Source organism: Salmo trutta, chromosome 13, assembly GCF_901001165.1.
Source record: "Salmo trutta chromosome 13, fSalTru1.1, whole genome shotgun sequence".
Classification (NCBI taxonomy): domain Eukaryota; kingdom Metazoa; phylum Chordata; class Actinopteri; order Salmoniformes; family Salmonidae; genus Salmo; species Salmo trutta.
This window is the reverse complement of record NC_042969.1, coordinates 79,113,270-79,140,600: the sequence shown is the minus strand read 5'-3', so window position 1 is coordinate 79,140,600 and position 27,331 is coordinate 79,113,270. Positions and strand designations below refer to the sequence as shown.

General features: G+C 42.1%; 2 protein-coding genes and 1 pseudogene across 5 annotated transcripts; 1 reads left to right on the top strand and 2 right to left on the bottom strand.

The window, feature by feature from the left end:
• Nucleotides 1-54: 54 nt before the first annotated feature.
• LOC115206573 (neuronal acetylcholine receptor subunit alpha-9-like) lies at nucleotides 55-7,750 on the bottom strand (annotated as a pseudogene).
• Nucleotides 7,751-8,224: 474 nt separating this feature from the next.
• LOC115206570 (post-GPI attachment to proteins factor 2) lies at nucleotides 8,225-20,398 on the top strand. 4 transcript variants are annotated; one of them, XM_029773702.1, is made up of 6 exons: nucleotides 8,225-8,522; nucleotides 8,986-9,156; nucleotides 9,239-9,488; nucleotides 9,802-9,908; nucleotides 16,728-16,836; nucleotides 19,698-20,398. In XM_029773702.1, the coding sequence occupies exons 2-6, from the start codon at nucleotides 8,992-8,994 to the stop codon at nucleotides 19,826-19,828; spliced, it is 762 nt and encodes a 253-aa protein (XP_029629562.1). In that variant the 5' UTR covers nucleotides 8,225-8,522; nucleotides 8,986-8,991; the 3' UTR covers nucleotides 19,829-20,398. The 4 variants fall into 4 exon arrangements, with proteins under 4 accessions (XP_029629562.1, XP_029629559.1, XP_029629561.1 ...); XM_029773699.1 differs by having other exon boundaries at nucleotides 8,225-8,538; XM_029773701.1 differs by having other exon boundaries at nucleotides 8,225-8,750; nucleotides 8,991-9,156.
• A 752-nt stretch (nucleotides 20,399-21,150) lies between these two features.
• On the bottom strand, nucleotides 21,151-24,059 carry LOC115206571 (rho-related GTP-binding protein RhoG). Its single transcript, XM_029773703.1, has 2 exons — nucleotides 23,906-24,059; nucleotides 21,151-22,785 (listed from the first exon to the last, which is right to left on the bottom strand). The coding sequence occupies exon 2, from the start codon at nucleotides 22,757-22,759 to the stop codon at nucleotides 22,184-22,186; it is 576 nt and encodes a 191-aa protein (XP_029629563.1). The 5' UTR covers nucleotides 22,760-22,785; nucleotides 23,906-24,059; the 3' UTR covers nucleotides 21,151-22,183.
• Between the last annotated feature and the right edge of the window lie 3,272 nt (nucleotides 24,060-27,331).

Here is a 27,331-nt window from a genome sequence, read left to right as displayed (position 1 = left end):
AGTCATCGAATAATAATATACTTGGCAAATAAATGAATAAAACATGTAAAGAAATTATGCAATTAAACTGTTTTTATTATGTAATCCCACATTTTTTTACTGGATATGTGTGTGCAACAGAAATTCAACATTCATATTTTGCTACGTTCTGTCAAGTCTACGCATAGAATTTGATGCATACTTCGATAAATCGATAAATCGAACGTATGCACCACACAGAACGCACTGCAACTGCCTCTGCAACACAATGCTGCAAGCAAACGCAGCGTTCCATTGGAAATGAATGTCATTCTGGTGTATCAAAACACAGTCGGTGTGATCGAAGCGTAAGAGACTGTGCGGTCTGTTGACTACAGCGGCATGGGCATCAGGACTCAGTTTTACCTGTCTTCTGTGTCATTTTCGCAGCACAATTGCCCTTCTGTAGCAACAAAATACATTTTTGGTTCTGTGACCTTCCTCCTGTAGTTTCACTGTCCTGTTCAGACACAACCTTTTTGATAGACGTGGCTCTTGTGTGAGCTTTAATAGCGATCTATTTCCCGTTCACTGTCATTATTTGGTCCTACTTCAGCATCATTGTAGCCGTCTGCAAGATTGCATCTTCAGAGGGCTTTCCCCGTGATGAGCAGGCTCATGGAAAACACCATGATGAAAAAGATCCACATGAAGAATCGGTCCAACACCTTCGCCACCTTCTTCCACTCCCCAGTCCTTTTCGCTGTGGCCCTCGTATCTCTGTAACAGTTGGCAATGTACTCAATATTTCGGAGGAGCTGCTGGTGCTGACAGGTGCACTGGGTCTTACACACCTCCTCTCTCCCTGTACTCCCTCCTACTCCACCATTCCGGCTCCTCCTGGCTGCAGCCAGCCCTGGCGAGTCCCCACAGTCCATGAACATGCCGTTTCTCCAGGCACTGTAGTGGTTGGTGGGGTTCCTCCCCAAGGAGCCGGTGGGGCTTATCAACTGATCTTCTGTCTCCTCAATTATTTTCTGGGTCATGCCATCTTGACCTCTTTCCACCTTCAGAATCAAGTCCTCTTGGACCGCTTGTCCGTTCATGGTGTAGTTGTTGTACCTCTGAGGGGTAGGTTGAGGTGGCGGGTCCGGTTTCTCAGGCTGGAAATACATGCAGTTCTCCCCTACTTCATACACAAAGCACACCCTAGCCACGTACTGCAGAATGAAGATCTTGGCCCACTTGGGCACAGGCTTGGCGTCTGGGCCACAGTGGTGGATGTTCGTGATAAAGATGGTCAGGGCCGTGGAGGCTGTTATCATGGTCATGTAGTACTTTCCTGTGGGACATTGAAAGAGGAACATGTATTATTGTCACTATCTAACATTGAATGGTACTGATGTCACTTTAAAGGTCCTGGTTTCCCCTTGACAGAGACAGTGCATGAAGTTCAATCAACTACAGTGTTACGGACATGTTCATCACTAGCTAAATGATTGCCCTCAGGGGTGGACTGGCCATTTGGCATTTCGGAAAATTTCAGATGGGCTGGTCCATTTTTAGCCGTGGGCCTGTCTCACTTGTTTTTTTTCTGCAAAATGATCATGATCTGGGTAGTAATGGGGGCCTCAAGGGAGAAAATAGTCTGATGTGGGGGACTCAAGTAAAATAATGGGCCAGTGTGTTAGAAATGTCAGGGCCGGTTTCTGGTCCCAGTCCACCCCTGATTGCCCTCACCAATAAGTGGCACATTCTCTGATGGAGGCATGGTTTCAGCGACCAGCAGCTGAAACACGGTGAGAGCCAGCATGACGGTGACGCCCAGGGACACCTTCTCCCCAGAGTCAGCCGGCAGGTAGAAGCCCAGCGGAGCCAGGAAGGAGATCATCACACACGGGATGAGCAGGTTGAACACGTAGAAGGAAGCCTTCCTCTTTAGTTGGAGAGTGTAGGTCAAATCAGGGTAAGGTTCAGCACAGCAGCCATACAGAATTATGTTCCTCTTGGCAGGCATCCCCAGCACCTGAGAACCAGGACCACAATGGCAATAAGTGATTCAGTCATTCATTCATTCATTGGGGAAAAGATGAACAGCGTTCAAAACAGAGGATAAGAAGTTAGACCGTGTTTCCCAATGGTATAAATATGTTAACTGTACTGTGTTTTTATCATCAAGGATTTTTTATTGAGTGTATTGTTGCAACTCTATGTATTTTAAATTGGTCAAATAAAAGTGATCAATTAATTCACCTCCCATTCCACATTCTCTACCAGGTCAGCCAGGTCGGCGTGGTCCATGGCATTCTGGAGGTCCATCTGGTTACCGTTGTAGGTCCAGGAGCTGTAGGTGAATCTGCACTGCTGGACATCAAACGGGAAGGATACGTCTACCTTACAGGAGCTCTTGGTGATAACCGGGGAGTCCCATATGATCTGGCCATCATAGCGGATAACCACATTAGTGTCCATGGAGCCTGTGAAATGGCTATCAGCACTGAAATACATACAGAGAGGTCACCTTTGGGAGAGGGAGGGAGGGAGGGAGGGAGAGGGAGAGATAGAGAGAGAGGGATAGAGAGAGCTAGAGAGAGGGGATAGAGAGAGAGCTAGAGAGAGAGCTAGAGAGAGAGAGCTAGACTAGCTAGACTAGCAAGACCAACCAGGCATGACTAGCAGGACCAACCAGGCATGACTAGCAGGACCAAACAGGCAAGACTAGCAGGACCAACCAGGCAAGACAAGCAGGACCAACCAGGCATGACTAGCAGGACCAACCAGGCATAATTAGCAGGACCAACCAGGCATGACTAGCAGGACCAACCAGGCATGACTAGCAGGACCAACCAGGCATGACTAGCAGGACCATTCAGGCATGACTAGCAGGACCAAGCAGGCATGACTAGCACGATCAACCAGGCATGACTTCCAGGACCAACCAGGCATGACTAGCAGGACAAACCAGGCATAACTACCAGGACCAACCAGGCATGACTAGCAGGACTAACCAGGCATGACTAGCAGGACCATTCAGGCATGACTAGCAGGACCAACCAGGCAAGACTAGCAGGACAAACCAGGCATGACTAGCAGGACCAAGCAGGCAAGACCAGCAGGACAAACCAGGCATGACTACCAGGACCAACCAGACATGACTTCCAGGACCAACCAGGCATGACTAGCAGGACCAACCAGACATGACTTCCAGGACCAACCAGGCATGACTAGCAGGACCAACCAGGCATAACTTCCAGGACCAACCAGGCATGACTAGCAGGACCAACCAGGAATGACTACCAGGACTAGCAGGACTAGCCAAAGGCACAAGAAAATCAATGGAAGAAGAGTGGATCCGTTATGAAAAGAGATAGCTCTTTTATGGGTTGCCTCCACTTTGTTTCTGCATTTTATAACCTTGATCTTTTATTGTCACATAGGTGCAGTGAAATGTGTTGTTTTACAGGCTCAGCAACAATAGTACAGCACTACTGGAGCAGATTTGTGTTAAGTGCTTTGCTCAAGGGCATATCGACAGATTTTTCACCTTTTCGGCTCGGGTATTCAAACTAGCGACCTTTCAGTTATTGGCTGAACAATCTAACCGCTAGGCTACCAGCCGCCAGTTACTTCCCAGATTCCCAGTACATACAGTAGTGTATAAAAAGCAGAAAAAAGACCAGAACACTCCCATGAATAAATGTCTTCAAGGAGTGTTCCGCTTGTCAAATCAAATCAAATCAAATCAAATTTATTTATATAGCCCTTCGTACATCAGCTGAAATCTCAAAGTGCTGTACAGAAACCCAGCCTAAAACCCCAAACAGCAAGCAATGCATGTGAAAGAAGCACGGTGGCTGGGAAAAACTCCCTAGGAAAAACTCCTGAGAAAGGCCAAAAACCTAGGAAGAAACCTAGAGAGGAACCAGGCTATGAGGGGAGGCCAGTCCTCTTCTGGCTGTGCCGGGTGGATATTATAACAGAACATGGTCAAGATGTTAAAATGTTCGTAAATGACCAGCATGGTCAAATAATAATAATCATAGTAATTGTCGAGGGTGCAACAAGCACGTCCGGTGAACAGGTCAGGGTTCCGTAGCCGCAGGCAGAACAGTTGAAACTGGAGCAGCAGCATGGCCAGGTGGACTGGGGACAGCAAGGAGTCATCATGCCAGGTAGTCCTGAGGCATGGTCCTAGGGCTCAGGTCCTCCGAGAGAAAGAAAGAAAGAGAGAAAGAGAGAATTAGAGAGAGCATATTTACATTCACACAGGACACCGGATAAGACAAGAGAATACTCCGGATGTAACAGACTGACCCTAGCCCCCCGACACATAAACTACTGCAGCATAAATACTGGAGGCTGAGACAGGAGGGATCAGAAGACACTGTGGCCCCATCCGATGATACCCCCGGACAGTGCCTTCACACTGACAACAAAGTTGATGTGTGGAATGGATTGTGGGAGCAACAGAGCTCTTTGATGAACCCAATACCAGTCCAACCTACTTGTTATATAAGACTATATCAGGTCTCCATACATAACTACTAGGTATACGGATGGTATCAAGTCCATCATAATCATCTTTACTCCAGGTGAGGTATGAGCCTACCCACACCTGTCGTATCCACACATATGCTGTTACGTCTGGTTACATCTGGTTACGTTCATCCTGCAACAGAGGGAACATGGTGAACAATGGCTTCATTTCACTAGTTATTAACTTAGCACTTAGAATATGACGTCTATTTCAAATGCCAAATGTGAATGTTAGAGATTTTTTTGGGATCTTTTTGGGAATCTCTTTATTATTGTTGTATTTCTGAAATAGCCATAGTTTAAACGTAAGAAAGCTGTTACCATGTCAATTATCTGTGAGAGGGTGATCTGCAGGGTCACATTGAGGAGGTTTTCTGTTTCCTCTACTGGTCTCAGGGCACTGGTGTAGTTAGTAAACAAATCATTCAGCAGCTTCTGGGCATACTTCCCATGAGGACACCAACAGGCTAGGACAGGGCATAGAGAACAGTCTCTGCTAAATGACTAAAATGACTCATATGTAATTTAAAAATGTATAAGAAAGAACATCATTCTCACCCAAACACCAAAACACAATCAATTTATTTTAATTTATTGAGCACTACATCATTGTCATACATTTACTCAAAAATGACAATCTGTGACAACCTGATGTCAGCCAGAACAAAGATATACAGGTAACTGACAAAATAAAGGAAACACCAACATAAAGTCTTAATAGCTGAGCCACCAGAACAGCTTCAATGCGCCTTGGCATAGATTTTACAAGTGTCTGGAACTCTATTGGAGAGATGTATTACCATTCTTCCATTAGATATTCCATCGTTTGGTGTTCTGTTGATGGTGGTGGAAAATGCTCTCATGAGCCACTTCAGAATTTCCCATAAGTGTTCAATTGGGTTTAAATCTGGTGACACACACACACACACACACACACACACACACACACACACACACACACACACACACACACATACAGAGATACATATCCCATCATGCTTACATGACCCAAGCATGATGGGGTGTTAATTGCTTAATTAACTCAGGAACAGCACCTGTGTGGAAGCACCTGCATTCAATATACAGTACTTTGTATCCCTCATCTACTCATGTGTTTCCTTTATTTTGTCAGTTACCTGTTCATGGGTAAAAGTCTCAGTGTGTCAGAGAACATGTGAACACATGGCAGATGGTGCAGAACACTGGGACATAGGGGGATTTGGGAGTAGATTACGCTTCTGATGCTATAGTAAGAGATCAAGTAAAGCTTCCATTATGAGCCAGCAGATGCAAATGAGGCATCTGTTGACCCCAAGCAGGGATATGTTGATACACACCCTAATCCATGGGACATTTGCCATATAATACCACCATAGAAAATAAACACAGATAGGCTATATTACACTCTGATAGACATACTGTACCCTGTTCTTGTAGGTTAAATGCAAAGTTTATTGTCACATAAACTGGATAGGTGCAGTGAAATGTGTTGTTTTACAGAGTCAGCCATAGTATGTATGGCACCCCTGGAGCACACTAGGGATAATTTCTTTGCTCAAGGGTACATCGACATATTTTTCACCTTATCTGCTCGGGTATTCGAATCAGCAACCTTTTGGTTATCGGCACGACGCTCTAAATGCTAGGCTACCTGCCACCCTAAAGTCCTTTATGCTGATTCTTTTTTCTTCATTTGTATAGAAAGATCAAATACTATTTGGATGAGTTTTCAACAAAATACAGTTGTGCAATCTTCTGCATACTTGGAATTTACTGGACCATTTCATTTTCTCTCCAATCTAAGATCCTGTTTCTTTGTATTATTATGTTGTTATGAGAATATATGGTTTTCCCATGTATTAAATTCTATGGTTTTTTTCTGAGAATTCATTTCAAATTCTTGACAAACATAACTGAGTTCAGAACACTGCCAGAAGCAACTGTTTACAGTGGTCTCAGTGGATTTGGGTGAGCCAGATATTACCCTGCTTCACTGTTTCAATAAAGCCTTTTGAGGAGGCTGTAGAAAAGGGCCACAGAATTAATTTACAGTACCAGTCAAAAGTTTGGACACACCTACTCATTCCAGGGTTTTTCTCTATTTTTATTCTTTTCTACATTGTAGAATAATAGTGAAGACATCAAAACTATAAAATATGACACCACTTGTCACAACACAACTGAATGGCTCAAACGCATTAAGAAGGAAAGAAATTCCACAAATTAACTTTTAACAAGGCACACCTGTTAATTGAAATGCATTCCAGCTGGTTGAGAGAATGCCAAGAATGCCAGAATCTCAAATATAAAATATATTTTGATTTGTTGAACACTTTTTTGGTTATTACATGATTCCATGTGTGTTATTTCATAGTTTTGATGTCTTCACTATTATTCAACAATGTAAACAATGGTTAAAAAAAACCCCACCTTGAATGAGTCAGTGTGTCCAAGGTTTTGACTGGTACTGTGAATAAGATGATACCTAAACAACTGGCAGGAAGATCCTGCCTCCTGCCTGGGAAACAGCTGTCTAATCAGAATCTGACTGGGACAGAGGAAATAATCAGCCACTGTAGATGTCACAATGATTCATCATTAAGAGACCATTAATAATGTAGTTTACATCAGTTACTTCAGTAACTCTTAATGTAATACAAATCCAACAAGCTATCTGTCAAGAGGCTACTCTAAACCAGTCATGAAACCATTTAAACTCTTAATGTAATACAAATCCAACAAGCTATCTGTCAAGAGGCTACTCTAAACCAGTCATGAAACCATTTAAACTCTTAATGTAATACAAATCCAACAAGCTATCTGTCAAGAGGCTACTCTAAACCAGTCATGAAACCATTTAAACTCTTAATGTAATACAAATACAACAAGCTATCTGTCAAGAGGCTACTCTAAACCAGAAACCATTTAACTCACCACTTGCCTGATGTTCACTGAAAAACCAAAATGAGAAACAATCATTGCGATTGGACTGTAAGTGTGAGTTGATATGGACATAACGTATATATTCCTAAATATGTACATTGGGAATTTACCATTTTCAACTGTACATACTTCAGCAAAAGAGACAATCTATAGCCTACCTGGAATAATATTCAAGCAGAAAATAAAACTCAGGGAACCTCGAAATCCACATAGTTTCATTTTGCTGTTACAGGTTACACTTATCTATATCCAAAAATATAGCAGATGATCATTTAAATTACGTTTATGTTCCCGCATGGATAGCTGTAGACTGCTCTTGTGCCTTGACAAAGATGATAGTTAGCGTGAGATGACTGGGGTTAGAGGCGGGATGGAGGCTCATCATGACGTACTGAGCACTATTGGAATTTACACATAATATACTTGAATAAGACGCGTGGGACTTATCCATTGACCAAAAATCATCATCCTCAACAACAAAAACATTGACTTGAGTCTTTTCCAAATACCCCCATTTTCTCAAAGTATGTATATGGTTATTTCATGAGGCAACTTGCATTGCCAGGCTGTCAAAGATAAGGCTACAGTATTTGGTGATGCGCAAGAACAGCACCACGGACAGCTCCCGTGATATAAAGTTGGCTTATCAATTATTTCAATTTCTTTCACTTCATCGTGACACTTCAGCCACCAATGATTTTTCAGTATAGACACATCGCGTAACATGACTGGTTCTTGATGTGACGACGTTTTTTTATAAGCTACTCCCATCCGGTCACTACTGAGCCAGTACCTTGCTATCTCTTCCGGTTATCGCAATACATTTTAATCCGATCTCTTCAATACTTTTTTCGCATTTCATTGGTACCGCATTTATTTTCAAACATTATTGAAGATATTTATAAAATGGCAGCTGGGGGAGGATTCAGGTTAAAAGCTTATTCTGCTTCGCGTTGATGATGCTCAGTGTTCATGTTGTGCTGGGCTGAAGGGAACATGAACAGATGCTAATGAATTAGAGACCACATTACAAATTTGTGAAATACCTGATCAAGATAAGTGGTTGTTCCACTGGATATCTTAAGGTGAATGCACCAATTTGTAAGTCGCTCTGGATAAGAGCGTCTGCTAAATGACTTAAATGTTAAATGTTAAATGTTATAAATCTGAACATAGTCAGTAGCCTATATGCGACGATGCACAGGCGTTTGTGGTGACAGTCCAATTCAAGCCAACAAAAGCCATTTCCTTCTCTGACTATGCAAGAGCTATATCTGTAAACAATTGACCTAGCTGTAGCCTACAAATAGGAGGTATGGAATCATATTCAGATCATTTTTATGCATGTTTCTGATCAAACGTATATATAGTCCTGCCTTAATGTCACTGAAAACAGCAGCATGATTTTGCAGGAGGCATGTCAAACTCTCAAACCTAGGTATTAAATCCAGAATTAGCCTATATCATTATTATACATGATTTTGTTCATATCTGAACATTCTCAGTTAAAATGCTTATTTAGTGATAAATATGGCCCTGATGTCCCAGTCTAGGATGCTGCAGGGTCCACATGTCCTGGGTCATGACAAGCCTCTGATCAGACTATCATTCACCTCCTGTGTTGTGGGCACCGTCAGTCTGCCACTGCTTGGCTTAATTACCTGCATCTTCATCTCCTCCGTGTTCCATTTCCAGGACTCCACCGACACACATTGCAAGGTAATCAATCCTGTCCCTGTTATTAAAAATGTAGCATGCATGCAAATAAATGGTCTGACTGTCTTTTTTTGGGGGGGTTTAGGTTACCAATTATCTGCCCTCCATTAGTGCCTCCATAAGCCTGAGCCCAGAGTGCCATATCTGGCGCTTCTGCATCGGCCTGCACTCTGCTCCCAGGTTCCTGGTGGCCGTGGCCTATTTTAACTTCTATAAGGGCCGCTTCTCCACAAGGTTCCTGGAATGGCTGCTCAGCTGCCTCAACTTCATGTGTGCCATCACTGAGAACTTTGGCCTCTTGCTGCTCACCTACGTGTCATCCAATGAGACATACCGTGAGTGACCTTTGACAATTAGTCAGCTGGGAATAAATCGGCATAAGGCCTGCCCTACAGCATAATATGCTGCTCATTTACATGCATTAATATGCTGCATGATATAAAATTATGTTTTTGAACAAATGACAGAATTTGGTTTGCCTATTTCTTGCAGTTATAACTAAGGCCCTGAGTTTTTCCAGATACATGACCTGACCAGGAAAAACTATGGACCCTAGTTATAAACCATATAACCTGTATCAGTGAGTGTTATGACTAATACAGTTGTACATGTATGCTTTTAGCTTTCATGTCCTTCTTTGTCCCATAGTTGTCCATAAAGAAGGTTTTGTCCTGTTCATTGCCAGTTCTGTTATCCACATGGTGTTAACCTGTCGGCTGTGGCTGGTTATAAAGAAGTACTCACTGATTCCTGAGGTAAGGCATCGTTCCTTCCCTTCAGCCCTGTACTTGATCAGGAAATGTTGAAATTGCATGAAAGACAGAAATGTAAAGGGAAGTTAGTTGTTCGGTCAACTGAATGAAGAAGTGAACTAACTATTTTGGTGGTATGATGCAGTTTCCTGGTGAAGCAGACAGTATAGTATAGTTCCTGTTAGTAGAGGGGTTTTTGGTTTTCGTGCTTCTACTTCTAAAAATTCACCTTTCCAGAAACAAGACTTTCACTGTTGCTGCTTGCTATAGACCTCCCTCTGCCCCAGCTGGGCCCTCGATACCATATGTGAATTGATTGCCCCCCATTTATCTTCTGAGCTCATGCTGCTAGGTGACCTAAACTGGGACATGCTTAACACCCCGACCATCCTACAATCTAAGCTTGATGCCCTCAATCTCACACAAATGATCAATGAACCTACCAGGTACAACCCCAAATCCGTAAACACGGGCACCCTCATAGATGTCATCCTAACTAACTCGCCCTCCAAATACACCTCTGCTGTTTTCAATCAAGATCTCAGCGATCACTGCCTGCATCCGTAATGGGTCTGCGACCAAACGACCACCCCTCATCACTGTCAAACGCTCCCTAAAACACTTCAGCGAGCAGGCCTAATCGACCTGGCCGGGGTATCCTGGAAGACATTGACCTCATCCCGTCAGTAGATGATGCCTGGCTATTCTTTAAAAGTGCCTTCCTCACCATCTTAAATAAGCATGCCCCACTCAAAAAATGTAGAACTAGGAATAGATATAGTCATTGGTTCACTCCAGACCTGTCTGCCCTTGACCAGCACAAAAACATCCTGTGGCGTTCTGCATTAGCATCGAATAGCCCCCGTGATATGCAACTTTTCAGGGAAGTTAGGAACAAATATACACAGGCAGTTAGAAAAGCTAAGGCTTTTGCATCCTGTAGTACTAACTCAAAAAGGTTCTGGGACACTGTAAAGTCCATGGAGAATAAGAGCACCTCCTCCCAGCTGCCCACTGCTCTGAGGCTAGGAAACACTGTTACCACCGATAAATCCACTATAATTGAGAATTTCAATAAGCATTTCTCTACGGCTGGTCATGCTTTCCACCTGGCTACCCCTACCCCGGTTAACTGCCTGGCACCCTCCACAGCAACCCGCCAAAGCCCCCACCATTTCTCCTTCACCCAAATCCAGATAGCTGATGTTCTGAAAGAGCTGCAAAATCTGGACCCATACCAATCAGCCGGGCTAGACAATCTGGACCCTCTCTTTCTAAAATTATCTGCCGAAATTGTTGCAACCCCTATTACTAGCCTGTTCAACCTTTCTTTCGTATCGTCTGAGATTCCCAAAGATTGGAAAGCTGCCGCGGTCATCCCCCTCTTCAAAGGGGGTGACACTCTAGACCCAAACTGCTACAGACCTATATCTATCCTACCCTGTCTTTCTAAGGTCTTCGAAAGCCAAGTTAACAAACAGATTACCGACCATTTCGAATCCCACCGTACCTTCTCCGCTATGCAATCTGGTTTCAGAGCTGGTCATGGGTGTACCTCAGCCACGCTCAAGGTCCTAAACGACATCATAACCGCTATCGATAAGAGACATTACTGTGCAGCCGTATTCATTGACCTGGCGAAGGATTTCGACTCTGTCAATAACCACATTCTTATTGGCAGACTCGACAGCCTTGGTTTCTCAAATGATTGCCTCGCCTGGTTTACCAACTACTTCTCTGATAGAGTTCAGTGTGTCAAATCGGAGGGCCTGTTGTCCGGACCTCTGGCAATCTCTATGGGTGTGCCACAGGGTTCAATTCTCGGGCCGACTCTCTTCTCTGTATACATCAATGCCCCTCTTTGGACACTGTGTTAACTAACCTCCAGATTCCGTGGCCTCCAACTGCTCTTAAACGCAAGTAAAACTAAATGCATGCTATTCAATCGATCACTGCCCGCACCTGCTCGCCCGTCCGGCATCACTACTCTGGACGGTTCTGACATAGAATACGTGGACAACTACAAATACCTGGGTGTCTGGTTAGATTGTAAACTCTCCTTCCAGACTCACATTAAGCATCTCCAATCCAAAATTAAATCTAGAATCGGCTTCCTATATCTCAACAAAGCATCCTTCACTCATGCTGCCAAACATACCCTCGTAAAACTGACCATCCTACTGATCCTCGACTTCGGTGATGTCATCTATAAAATAGCCTCCAACATTCCACTCAACAAACTGGATGCAGTCTATCACAGTGCCATCCGTTTTGTCACCAAAGCCCCATACACTACCCACCATTGCGACCTGTACGCTCTCGTTGGTTGGCCCTCGCTTCATACTCGTCGCCAAACCCACTGGCTACAGGTTATCTACAAGTCTCTGCTAGGTAAAGCCCCGCCTTATCTCAGCTCACTGGTCACCATAGCAGCACCCACTCGTAGCACGCGCTCCAGCAGGTATATCTCACTGGTCACCCCCAAAGCCAATTCCTCCTTTGGTCGTCTTTCCTTCCAGTTCTCTGCTGCCAATGACTGGAACGAACTGCAAAAATCTCTGAAGCTGGAGACTTATATCTCCCTCACTAGCTTTAAGCACCAGCTGTCAGAGCAGCTCACAGATCACTGCACCTGTACATAGCCCATCTATCTACCTACCTCATCCCCATACTGTATTTATTTATCTTGCTCCTTTGCACCCCAGTATCTCTACTTGCACATTCATCTTCTGCACATCTACCATTCCAGTGTTTAATTGCTATATTGTAATTACTTCGCCACCATGGCCTATTTATTGCCTTATCTTACCTCATTCGCACTCACTATATATAGACTTTTTGTTTTCTTTTGTTCTACTGTATTATTGACTGTATGTTTTGTTTATTCCATGTGTAACTCTGTGTTGTTGTATGTGTCGAATTGCTATGCTTTATCTTGGCCAGGTCGCAGTTGCAAATGAGAACTTGTTCTCAACTAGCCTACCTGGTTAAATAAAGGTGAAATAAAAAAATATTGGTTACTTTGTCTGCAATGTCGACAATAGAGCCCTCTAGAGTAGAAGTCAACTACTGCAGCCTGATGAAATGGCCTTGTCAAGTGCAGTTCAAAGCTGTGGAGAGATTCTCAAATGGTTTTACTTGACTCTTCGCATCCTCTTCTCCATCCTCTCCTTGCCACCTTTCGAAAACGGTCAAAGGTAATCGAGGAGAGTAGTGAAGGAGAGGAAACATGGAAACAAATGCATTTGTATGAAATTAAACTCTTCTTCTTCACTAGCACGTCATTTACAAATGACGTTTACAAGGGTGGAATCCTAAAATAAATGCCTAAAGTAGAACAAATTATTTTAGCTAGTTGTGTGAGACATTTTATAGATAAAAGGGTAATTTGTGTATAAAACATTTTATAAAACATCCTTTGAGAATACAACAGCTGATTCAAAGGGGGTGCGACAGATTTGAAAACACTTTGCACTACACATGAGTATCTTCGACTGTAGGAGGCAATTGAGGAGAGAAGCAAAGTTCTCTGTTCACATATTATTGAGTTGACACACTCGACAGCTTATCGGTTTCCGGGTCACGGAGGAGAGGAGGACAGAGGAGTATAAGAGAAGACAGAATCTCCCTGTGTCCTTTCCTTTCACTCACACTGATGCATACTGCCTGGTGACTGAGCCTTTAGTGCTCCAGTCTATTGTATTTACCCATGTCAATCGTTATAGCTAAATCTTATTTATATAGTCTCTCATTTTAAGTTCTTACTATATGGTTGAGGGACTTGAAGCACTGTTATTCTGTGTTAGGACTCCAGGAGAAATACCAGCATTTTGATCCCAACCAGATTGGTGGTATAGGGTGTTATTCTGTGTTAGGACTCCAGGAGAAATACCAGCATTTTGATCCCAACCAGATCGGTGGTATAGGGTGTTATTCTGTGTTAGGACTCCAGGAGAAATACCAGCATTTTGATCCCAACCAGATCGGTGGTATAGGGTGTTATTCTGTGTTAGGACTCCAGGAGAAATACCATCATTTTTATAACAACCAGATCGGTGGTATAGGGTGTTATTCTGTGTTAGGACTCCAGGAGAAATACCAGCATTTTGATAACAACCAGATCGGTGGTATTGGGTGGGTCTGTTCAGTCAGACTTGGAAGAAGCCTCTGGCTGTGTTTACACTGTCAGTACCTGGGCCTCTGTTCTGGAGGAACAGCTGTTTCCTGACCCAGTCTGGGGCTGTGACCAACACACTCCTCCACACAACTCATTGGGAGTGTAGGCTGTCATGTGCACCACACATGCACACACGCAGAGATTGTAGCAAGCACAAACACATTAACCGTGCTCGAACTTGGCTTGCACACTTACACATAATGTATTCATTGCATATACTTGCCTAGCCTGAGTACCAGTATCTTACATTCCCCTCTTTGTCATTGTCAAAGAGACTGGCTTTCTGCCATCTTCAAATATGAACATTCTCGAGAACAGAGGAGCTGATCCTTGTTCATAACCCTCACAGCTATCCACCAATCGCAACGATTATCCAAATATTGGAACTCGTGTATCACATTATTTTCTCCACGGAACATGTTGGTAGTTATTTTTTGGTCCGGAAAAAACAAGTCTGTCAAAAGTTGCTAGCTCACGTCTAAATTCTCAAACTAAATACATTCTGTAGCTACTTCAATTACAAACACAAAACCTGCTTTGATATTAAGCTTCAAAATACAAAAACTTGCCTAGCTAACAGCAAAATGTTTGTTTTTGATTCTAATTATATATTTTTTGAGGATCCACATGTTGTCATGGAAAATATTAATGTTATTTCCAACAACAATGAGCAACTCCATAAATCCAGCTACATTGCCGAAAGGCCAGCCTCTTGGTCGTCACTAGTTACCACAGCCACAAAGTCATAAACCCCGCCTCTTTCTACAATTACCTTCTTAAATCAGATTTTGAACCTAATCTTTTTCCTAACCCTAACCTTAAATTAAGATCAAAAAGCACATTTTTGTTTCTATGCATTTTTATGATGTAGCCAATTTTTACTTTTTGGCTGTGGTAACTAGTGTAAATCCAGTCTGATTTGGCAACGATATGGAGTGTCAAGGAGTGGAACGTTAGCTAAAAATACTGGTTCCTGTAAGGGCTGCTGGACATCGTTTGGAGATGACATGCTACATACAGCGGTGGAGGCTCCTCAGAGGAGGAAGGGGAAGACCATACTCAGTGAATTTCATTAAAAAAAAAATAGTGAAACATTATAAAAGCTTCTGTCCTCTTCTGGGTACATAGACTTCAATACAAAACCTAAGAGGCTCATGGTTTTCACCCCGTTCCATAGACTTACACAGTAATTATGACTACTTCCGGAGGACGTCCTCCTACCTATCAGAGCTCTTGCAGGATGAACTGACATGTTGTCCACCCAATCAAAAGAACAGAGAATGAATCTAGTACTAAAAGCTACAGCTAGCTAGCACTGCAGTTCATAAATAGTGGTGAGTAGTTAACTCAAAGAGAGAGAAAGACAATAGTTGAACAGTTTTGAACAAATTCATTTCTTCCAAAATTAAGGAGAAGCGAGAGAGAGATAGAGATATTTGGTTGTATTTAGTTTTTCTTTCAATTAGCTAGTAATGCAGTTAGCTAGTTTAGCCTACTCAAACACCCGGCAAAAACAGAAATGAATGCTATGTTAGCTAGCTGGCTATGGCTATCCAACACTGGAACTCTTCCAAGTCAAGGTAAGCTTTTGGTTTTATTAATTTATTGCCACCGGGGCCCGACTGTGTAACTGCTAAACTGCTTTCGGACTGTACACTGTACTGCATGATTCTAGTGGGTTTACTAACGAGTTAGTTCTAGTATCTATGATGACTAAGACTTGACAGTGATCTAGGCTGTGTGTAACATTAGCGGGCATGATATGAAGGTTTGGCTTTTTCGCCTGGTCACAGACATCTGATGTGTTGTGCACTGAAGTCCCCAAGCGAAAGGAAACGGTGAGAGGAGGAGAGCGCGTAGATAGTTACAAGAAGTAATTATGTATAGAATGAGCAAAGTGATCATGCTGTTTGTATGTGGCTGCTATGAAATTGAACTGTATTTGCAGAGTGTACAATGCGGTATTGAATGTGTCACTGTCTGTCACCTTGATTACTCTAATTACTCTAGACCTGTGCACCGACATGTACTAGCCTAAACCTATCAATGTTACATTGAGCTGGGTGAATGGAATATGAATGACAATCGTCCAATAAGCTGTATTAGAAATAAGGCCATACTCATAATGTTTTTATTTTTGTATTAATCGTCTTCCCTGATCATGAACAGCACCGACCGCCACTGACATGCAGTAGTATTAGGCTGCCACTCTGTCATACCATTTTTATGGGCAATTGCCGTTGGATAATGGTTTGATATGGGGCTTGTAATCGTGTGTCATGATAATCTATTGTGGGCATTTAAGGGTGGGACCAGTAAATAGAAAAAATGCTTTTGCTTGAGACACATGCTGCCAGTGATCTGCAGTATAAATAGTATTTGTGGAAGGATGTGGCTGAAACTGTTTTTACACCAGCTGCAATGTGTTACTGATGTTTCATCTCAAGAGTTTCTCAGAAGGGGCTTGATTAAGACTGCTCATTGTGTTCCTCAACCTAGATAAATTAAATGTTTTTAATTGTTCAAGTTATAAAGTAGGCCATTGCAATCGCATAGTACAAATACACAGTAGTTAAGTACACAATATAATTTTTTAGTATTGCAATCTTTCTCTATCAAATCGCTCTTTCTTTTTTCACACACAGGACGTGAAATCTTTCCACTGGAAAATCCGTTGCTTGATCCTCAACATCGCTTTCTGCTGCTTAGCTGCTTACTTTTATTGGAAACACAACATGTACTGTGAACAAGGGAGTAAGTATATTGTAGCATCATTATGTTAATTAAATGTCATGAGCAGTCATTCTGAAAAGTACTTTTTCTATCATGGCTAACTACCATGAAGTTTGAAAAGACAGGCTGAGTGGGCGGGGAGATTATATTCATGAGTTCGCATTGACTGACAGCTCTTTGAAACGCCTGTTAATCAACTTGGATGCAGTGAGCAGTGTTGCAGTAAAATCATCTAAAGGAAATTTGGTGATACACAAAGTAACTCAAACATAATTGAAATTGCATCAATGATATCCTTGTTACAGTTGAAGTCGGAAGTTTACATACACTTAGGTTGGAGTCATTAAAACTCGTTTTTCAGCCACTCAACACATTTCTTCTTAACAATCTATAGTTTTGGCAAGTCGGTTAGGACATCTACTTTGTGCATGACACAAGTCATTTTTCCAACAACTGTTTACAGACAGATTATTTCACTTATAATTCACTGTATCACAATTCCAGTGGGTCAGAAGTTTATATACACTAAGTTGACTGTGCCTTTAAACAGCTTGGAAAATTCCAGAAAATGATGTCATGGCTTTAGAAGCTTCTGATAGGCTAATTAACATAATTTGAGTCAATTGGAGGTGAACCTGTGAATGTATTTCAAGGCCAAACTTCAAAACCAGTGCCTCTTTGCTTGACATCATGAGAAAATCAATAGAAATCAGCCAAGACCTTAGAAAAAAATGTAGACCTCCACAAGTCTGGTTCATCCTTGGGAGCAATTTACAAACGCCTGAAGGTACCACGTTCATCTGTACAAACAATAGTACGCAAGTATGAACACCATGTGACCACGCAGCCGTCATACCGCTCAGGAAGGAGACGCATTCTGTCTCCTAGAGATGAACGTGCTTTGGTGCGAAAAGTGTGAATCAATCCCAGAACAACAGCAAAGGAGCTTGTGAAGATGCTACAGGAAACAGGTACAAAAGTATCTATATCCACAGTAAAACGAGTCCTATATCGACATAACCTGAAAGGCCGCTCAGCAAGGAAGATGCCACTGCTCCAACCCTCTATAAAAAAAGCCAGATTACGGTTTGAACTGCACATGGGGACAAATATCGTACTTTTTGGAGAAATGTCCTCTGGTCTGATGAAACAAAAATAGAACTGTTTGGCCATAATGACCATCGTTATGTTTGGAGGAAAAGGGGGGACACTTGCAAGCCGAAGAACATCATCCCAACCGAGAATCACAGGGGTGGCAGCATCACGTTGTGGGGGTGCTTTGCTGCAGGAGGGACTGGTGCACTTCGCAAAATAGATGGCGTCATGAGGCAGGAAAATTACGTGGATATATTGAAGCAACATCTCAAGACATCAGTCAGGAAGTTAAAGCTTGGTCGCAAATGGGTCCTCTAAATGGACAATGACCCCAAGCATACTTCCAAAGTTGTGGCAAAATGGCTTAAGGACAACAAAGTCAAGGTATTAGAGTGGCCATCACAAAGCCCTGACCTCAATCCTATAGAACATTTGTGGGCAGAACTGTAAATGTGTGTGCTAGCAAGGAGGCCAACAAACCTGACTCAGTTACACCAGCTCTGTCAGGAGGAATGGGCCAAAATTCACCCAACTTATTTTGGGAAGCTTGTAGAAGGCTACCCGAAACGTTTGACCCAAGTTAAACAATTTAAAGGGTGTGCAAAGCTGTCATTAAGGCAAAGGGTGATTTGAAGAATCTCAAATATATAATTTGTTTGGATTTGTTTAACACTTTTTTGCTTACTACAATGATTCCATATGTGTTATTTCATAGTTTTGATGTCTTCACTGTTATTCTACAATGTAGAAACATTTTAAAATTAAGAAAAACCCTTGAATGAGTAGGTGTTCTAAAACTTTTGACCGGTAGTATATATATATATGTATGTATATGTGTATGTGTATATATACACCATTTGGCAGGGATCTTGGGATGCAGATCACAGCAGCAATGACCGATGTGTTGACCTGACAACTGCGTCTTGAAGTTGAGTTTTGAACGACCCCTTCCCGCCTTTTGTTCCATGCTGGCTGAACACCTAGCTAGCCAGTGACTAGCTGAACACCTAGCTAGCCAGTGACTAGCTGAATACCTAGCTAGCCAGTGACTAGCTGAACACCTAGCTAGCCAGTGACTAGCTGAACACCTAGCTAGCCAGTGACTAGCTGAACACCTAGCTAGCCAGTGACTAGCTGAACACCTAGCTAGCCAGTGACTAGCTGAACACCTAGCTAGCCAGTGACTAGCTGAACACCTAGCTAGCCAGTGACTAGCTGAACACCTAGCTAGCCAGTGACTAGCTGAACACCTAGCTAGCCAGTGACTAGCTGACACAGATGAAAGGGGAAACATAGACGTATCGTTGCCATAGATGAATAGGGTCAAGTTTTAATTAGATTTGCTGACACCCTACAGTCAAATATTGGCATCAGTAGAGTAGCTATCTAGCTATATAAACCACGCCTCTCTGCAAACACAAACACGCCTTCTCCGATGTTGGTTACAAGGCGGTACTTATTTAAATAAGGCAAGAGTATATCATGCTAACATTGGTGTATTAAAATGAGAGGTAAGGTGATGTCACCTTGTCCCCTTAATAATGAATCCTAGTGTTTGACATGGGGGAGGGGACCAGTAACTTTATGATCAAACTTTATCAGTGTAGAAGCAACAGTCATTTTTCATACTTTGGTCATCATACTTTCATCTGGTTTCCTTCAGATAACAGACATTTTCATGAAAAACATTATTTTGACTGTTCATAACCTTTAAGCATTATATGATACAAAAGTATATTTTAATTTTACATTGTTTGTTAAAGTGTTCATAAAAGTCTCCTCCACAGGCTACACCTTTTTCGCCCTGTTTGAGTATTGTGTGGTGTTCTCCAACATGGCCTTCCACCTAACAGCCTTCTGGGACTTTAAGAGCAGAGAGATGGTGGTCATCTCACCAGAGGAGGGTAAAGACTTCTGACTGGGAAACAGAGGGTCAGGTGACAGGTGTTCAACCACTCAGAACACACCTAGCGGAGATGATGCTGTTGCAGAGGAGGAGGAGCAGGAAGAGAGCGCCTTCTTCCATATATTTACATGATGGCAGATGTCATGACTGTAAATAATCACTTTATTTATCTGGACTGTTCAACCTGAAAGTCAATCCTACTGTACCAACATTTTGATAATGTTGATATTAATATACTGTATGATAAATGACAGACTCAGAGTCCTCTATGATTTGGGACAGTGGGGCAACTGAGACTTTATCACCTTGACTTAAGAGTATGTCCTTCTTTAGTCATGCTCACGTGTCTATGACTTATAACTTGTGAAATTCGGGAAATGCTGACCATTGCCAATGATGTGATCCGAAGAGAGTGTCTTCAGCTCTTTGTAGAAAGTATTTTTAAATGCATCACGAACTGTGGACAAACCCAAATATGATTTTGTATATTGTCAAGTAGAGAGATACATCTTAAAGGTATTAATAGTCTAATAGTGATTTTGTTGTGTAAACATTAAGCTTTATTAAACAATTATTTCAGAACTTTTTAGTTATTTACCATACATAACATGCTTATTCTTAGTGAGTCAGTCAGTCAGTGAGGTCCACAACCTAAATGAAGGAAGTTACAAGTAAATGTACTTCCTCATTTGTAAAGACAGAGAGAGTGAGCGAGACGGAGAGTGAGAGAGACAGAGTGAGAGAGACAGAGAGAGAGAGACAGAGAGAGAGACATACACAGAGTGAGAGAGACAGAGAGAGAGACAGAGAAAGAGAGACATACACAGAGTGAGAGAGACACAGAGAGAGAGAGAGAGAGAGACACAGAGTGAGAGAGACACAGAGAGAGAGAGAGATATACACAGAGTGACAGAGACACAGAGAGAGAGAGAGAGAATGAGATGGAGAGGTAGATCCAGATAGTACTAGAGTGGGTGTTGTATACAGCCACATACAATATATACTATACTAAAACAGTAAGGACATCTATCTGTATGTCCCTCCACTGCTCTCACACAAAGAGGTGTCTTATCCAGCAGGCAGAGCAAAGGCACGGAGGCCTTATTTCACTGTCAAATGAGTCCAGTGGCCTGAGGTATGGGAGAGGACAGTGATTGTGTAACAAATGAAAATGTATGTTTCACAACTCTGTAACAGCAAGCTGGATCATTTCACTTCCAAATCATTCACAGGCAAATCAGGGGCGTCATCGTTGTTTAGCATGCTGGTTTCTATCACATCCCATGACTCCATTGGAAAGGGTTTGGCATTCTTGAAGTATTAATTTAATTGTATGCATTGATCAACACATTTATTTGCTGTTCCTGATGATAAGAATAAACACATGTCACAGTAATCTACACTACAGTTTGCACACAATTTCCATCTCTCGTTTATAACAGTACAGAAGATGTAATAATAATAATAATAATTTGGTGGGTGCTTATGTTTGAATTGGAAATTTGTTTTTTTTGCATTTCCCAACCCTGAGACACCCTCGAAGAGTGTGGTCATGGCCTTCTCAAAATAGTTACACAACATTAAAACATCTAGAACCCCAACTTAACTAAAATAGATAATAAGCTAAGGACTTTCAGAGAGAAGTTACAACCAGGTTCTATTTCTCTCTCCTCTCCCGTCTCTCTCCTCTCCTCTATCACACACACACACACACACACACACACACACACTGACTAATGACCTTCGATAGGAAAATCAGCCTATGCATTTCTTATCAAAAAACCTCTGCATTTCCTCTTTTGTGTCCAGCATTCAACGCATTCAGACAAAGTTGACTAGCACTAACAGCACACCTGATGGTGCAAAAAAACACACTTCTATGTTACAACAAAATATTTGTAAAAAAATAAAAGTATTAATTATGGGAGTATGGGTATTTCAATTCCTGATATTTTTTTATTATTTTTGTAAAGGCCATTACATGTCAGAATGTGACAACAATACAAGCACTGATAAATGAGAAAATGTATCTCCTCATCAGAAAGTCTCAGGTCTTGTTTGTCAATTGCTATAAAGGAAGAGGGCAAAATAATGGATATACAAAAGCAAGGATTCTTACAGACAGCATTTGACTCAGGCCCTTCTTGCCTACCTAACATTGGCTCAGTTTCGAGGCATCCATCTTGAGCCAATGCCTCTGCCTCAATGATCCCCTTGTCTCAAGGAAGTATTGATATGGCAGTGTTTGTTATCGGCAGTACAACAAAAACATATTTCACAATAAAATCAACTCCAATGGTTTACACACATTCAATTAATTAATATTGTTATGTTTGATTTGCATACGTGATAGTATCTCTACTGCCTTTACAATAGCACACAAGGTTTCTTGGTGGCGACAGGTTGTGGGTTGAGAAAGGCCCGTACACCCTCAGCGAACACCTCTTTGATTCCGTCTTGGTTGAGGGCAGAGCATTCGAGGTACTTGATGGCTTGGATCTGCTTGGCCAGGGCGGTGCCCTGCTGTTGGGTGATGGTCATCTGGTTCTGATCCTTAAGCTTCTTCAACACCTCCGGGTCATTACGCAGGTCCTTCTTGGTGCCCACCAGTAGAATAGGCGTATTGGGACAGTGGTGGGTGACCTCTGGGTGCCACTTGTGCTTGACGTTCTCAAAGGAGGGGGGGCTGGCAACAGAGAAGCAGATGACAAACACGTTGGTCTGGGGGTAGGAGAGGGTGCGCAGGCGGTCGTACTCCTCCTGGCCTGCTGTGTCCCACAGGTTGAGGCTAATAGTCCTGCTGTCCACAGTCACCTGGGCACTGTAGTTGTCAAACACAGTGGGGATGTACTCCTTGGGGAAGGCGTTGGTGGTGTAGGAGATGAGTAGGCAGGTCTTCCCTACTGCACCGTCTCCTACCACCACACACTTGATGCTCTGCATTCTGACCCCTTCACTGTCTCAGACACCTGGACATGAGAAACACAGGGAGAAATGCACTTTAGGCTACAATGTTCAGATGCACTTTACACCAAAAGAGAGACACTGGCTAAGGCCCAACAAATTTAAACTGTTGAAAGTGAGGTTTGTGGTTTAAATTGCTCTCACACTTTATCGGGTACGAACATTACTCTCACACCCTCATTTACACAGTACAGTTCGACACTATTTATTTATATCCGTCTTTGTTTAACTACTGGCTTTCATTTCAACTTGAACATTATGTTAATCTGTGGGCCTACTTCATTTACGGTTACAGTACATAAGGCCTGTGTTCCCCATGAATTCAAGCGTGAACACTGAAACTACAAAATATGGGTGGAGACTGAGAGTTTGAAATACATGCAGTAATTGTAATTCATTGTGAGAGAGGAAAGCTGGACTCTTCCCACTGCTCTCTGAGGGTGTTGGAGAAAATGAGAATATAGCTAAACCCAGTCTACAGGGACCCGAGCCTGGGAGCACTGAAATGTACTTCTCTGTACACTGACTGGGGATAGTTCATCAAATCCAATAAACCTTTGTATCCCTACCACCACTGCTGCATACCTTTGGCCTATCCACTGAATATCTATGATAGGTGAATTTCAGTAATTCTAGGCCATCAACGAGGCCATAGCATTCTGATCGTGTACATTTCTCATTTCATTCACCTAGATTATTAAGAAAAGGGCTATGTGTTAATAAGGCCTAATAGTAACCCTGAAATTAGAAAAAGAGTTCAACATAAATTACAGTAAAGGTTTTTCACCATTATCATCATTTTACAGAGAAAGAGCTGACTATAGTCAGCAGAGCATGCTATAACTTTGAATGGGCTAAATGAAACACAAAATAACTGTCACAAATAAATATTGCAATTGTGGATTTTAACATTGCATGGCATATCGTAGGCCTATAGAGTTTTGATATAGAATAGCGCCTACCAAAATTATAACGGCAGTTGGCTACCTCGCCTTGTGGTGCGTCACCCAAGTGCTTCCGTAGGATTATGTGTTACAGCCTACATATCTATTATACAGTAGTAGTACATCATTTCAACAATTTGACAACAAAAACATGCAAAGGTTAAAAACAAGTCAGACTCACCAAACATACTATCTTTAATGGCAGGTTTTGTATGAACATATAGCCTACAATCTGTCCGAGAGCGTCAAAGCAGTCAAGCAAAGTGTTGCTGTAGTGGAGGAAGTGTGTGTGTTCGCTGAGAGGAAGCCGCTCGAGAAATAATGGCACTGTGAGGAAGTATATTGTCTCCCCTCCACAACAGCCTGCGTTATTGTTTTAAGTATACGTTGCTGGTAGAATATTAAACAGAATTTTTAAATAAAATTGTTACCCAATGAATTACCTTATTTGACATTCAAATGTACAGAATAGGAATAACCACATAGTTGTTAGAGGCCCAGTGCAGACAAAATTCAGTGTTTCCTGTGTTTGTATCATATTGTACAACAGCTGGTGAAACTAACACTGTAGAAGTGGGAAGAAAAGGGATCAGTGTTATTCCTGATTGTTGCTGGTTGAAAATATAATCTACACAAGAACATCTAATCCTCAGGTTTGCAATGGGTTGGGAGTTTTGGCTTGCCTGGTGACATCACCAGACAGTAAATTGGTTAATAGACCAATAACAAAATAGCGTTCCAAACCTCTCTGACAATAACAGCTAGTTTTCAGTTTTCCCCTCCACACTCAGACCACTCCCAGACAGTCCTAGCAAAATTCTTGCTTGAGAAATATTTTATTGCTAAAAAAGCTATTTTTGTAAATTTTAATGGAAAACTATTAAAGTATGGTATTTAATTGTTACCCAGAAATGATTTGATATTGATATAAACATGGCTGCATTGGGCCTTTAAACTGAGAATTTATGATTTAGCATTAGCTTATGATACAGTATATTATCAGATCAAGGTGTATCATACACCTTTATTATAAGAAGTTGGGATTTATCATGATAAGGCCTACTGGCTATCCCATTGTGGCTCAGATCTGTTCTGATGTGGGGCATCAGTTCCATCAGAAGATGCCCCCCCTCTTTTTCCCCGTCAACACATCTCCTCTCCTCTTTTATTGCTAGTGTTGTGTAGCCTACAGACTCAAGGTGGCATACTTGAGCTTAGTTGTGTGGGACTGATGAGTCGATGAGCTCCACTGTTCCTTTGTTCTGATAGCCTACATAGACTTAGATAGACACCACATTATTGTATCTGTCCTATTTTGAGAGCACAGGCAGCGCCATTGAGGCCATCTCCATTTTGAAGTAGACCATTTTCTTCTTTAACTACATTGAACAAATATATAAAATATAAATATAAACATTTCAAATATTTTACTGAGTTACAGTTCATATAAGGAAATCAGCCCATTTAAATAAATTCCATAGGCCCTAATCTATGGATTTCACACGACTGGGAATGCAGATATGCATCTGTTGGTCACAGATACCTTAAAAAAGGTGGGGGTGGATCAGAAAACCAGTCAGTATCTGGTGTGACCACCATTTGCCTCATGCAGCAAAACACATGATCAGGCTGTTGATTGTGGCCTGTGGAATGTTGTCCCACTCCTCTTCAAGGGCTGTTGTTGGATATTGGAGGGAACTTGAACACGCTGTTGTATACGTCAATCCAGATCATCCCACACATGCTCAATGTGTGACTTGTCTAGTGAGTATGGAGACCATAGAAGAACTGGGACATTTTCAGCTACCAGGAACTGTGTACAGATCCTTGCGACATGGAGCCATGCATTATAATGCTGAAACATGAGGTGATGGTGGCAGATGAATGGCACGACGATGGGCCTCAGGATCTCATCACGGTATGTCTGTACATTCAAATTGCCATCGATAAAATGTTATTGTATTTGTTGTCCGTAGCATATGTCTGACTATACCATAACCCCACCGCCACCATGGGGCACTCTGTTCACAGCGTTGACATCATCAAACCGCTTGCCCACACAACGCCATACAAGCTGTCTACAATCTGCAAGGTATTGTTGAAACCGGGATTCATCCGTGAAGAATATACTTCTCGAGCGTGCCAGTAGCCATTGAAATTAGCATTTGCCCACTGAACTGCAGTCAGGTCAAGATCCTGGTGAGGATGACGAGCACATACTTGAGCTTCCCTGAAGCGGTTTCTGACAGTTTGTGCAGAACTTCTTTGGTTGTGCAAACCCACAGTTTCATCAGTTGTCCAGGTGGCTGGTCTAAGATGATCCCACAGGTGAAGAAGCCAGATGTAAAGGTCCAGAGCTGGCATGGATACACGTGGTCTGCGGTTGTGAGGCCAGTTGAACATACAGCCAAATTCTCTAAAACAACGTTGGAGGTGGCTTATGGAAGAGAAATTAACATTTCATTCTCTGGCAACAACTCTGGTGAACATTCCTGCAGTCAGCATGCCAATTGCACGCTCCCTCAAAACTTGTGACATTGTGTTGTGTGACAAAACTGCGCATTTTAGAGTGGCCTTTTATTGTCCACCAGCACAAGGTGCACCTGTGTAATGATCATGCTGTTTAATCAGCTTCTTAATGTGCCACACCTGTCAGGTGGAAGGATTATCTTGGTAAAGGAGAAATGCTCACTAACGGGTGTAAATACATTCCTGCACAAAATTATGTTTTTCTTTGTATAGAACATTTCTGGGATGTTTTATTTCAACTCATGAAACATGGGACCAACTCTTTACATGTTGAACTTATATTTTTGTTATTTGCACTTGTATGAGTTGGCAAACAAACTGAATGGGTGCACACTGCCACCTAGAGTGTGTTGTTTGAACAGGTAAAAATCCAAAGTTGGCGATTTACTGCCGCAGGTATGGAATGTTTCCTTACAAGTATAATTCATTGCCTGATCCTTCCTGGTGACCTGGATGGAATTATGTGATCATTCCTTAACCCATACGAAGTCCCACCCAGTGACTACTTCAAAATGGTGAAAGTCCTCAATGGCTATGACCGTGCTAAAATGTCTTTAGGGCGCTAGAGTTCTCTATCTATCTCTATGCCTCAAAAATCTCAACGATTTATTTGTGTGTGAGGCCAGTTTGAGCAACAGCTAGCAACAGTAGGAGATTTCCTTAAAAAAAAAAGTCCTGCGTTGATATTGCTACAAACGATCGGTATTAATTTAGATAAAATATATTTAATTTAACTAGGCAAGTCAGATAAAAACAAATTCCAATGACGGCCTACTGGGCCTACTGTTAACTCAGCTCATAGACTCGATCCAGCAACCCTTCAGTTACTGGCCAGCGCTCTAACCACTAGGCTATCTAGGTGTGGTATATGGCCAATATACAATGGCTAAGGGCTGTTGTTCTAACCACGACGCAACGTTGAGTGCCTGGATACAGCCGTTAGCCGTGGTATATTGGCCATATATCACAAACCCCGAGGTGCCTTATTGCTATTATAAACTGGTTACAAACGTAATTAGAGCAGTACAAATACATTTTTTGTCATACCCTGAATACTGACTGGCTGACAGCTGTGGTA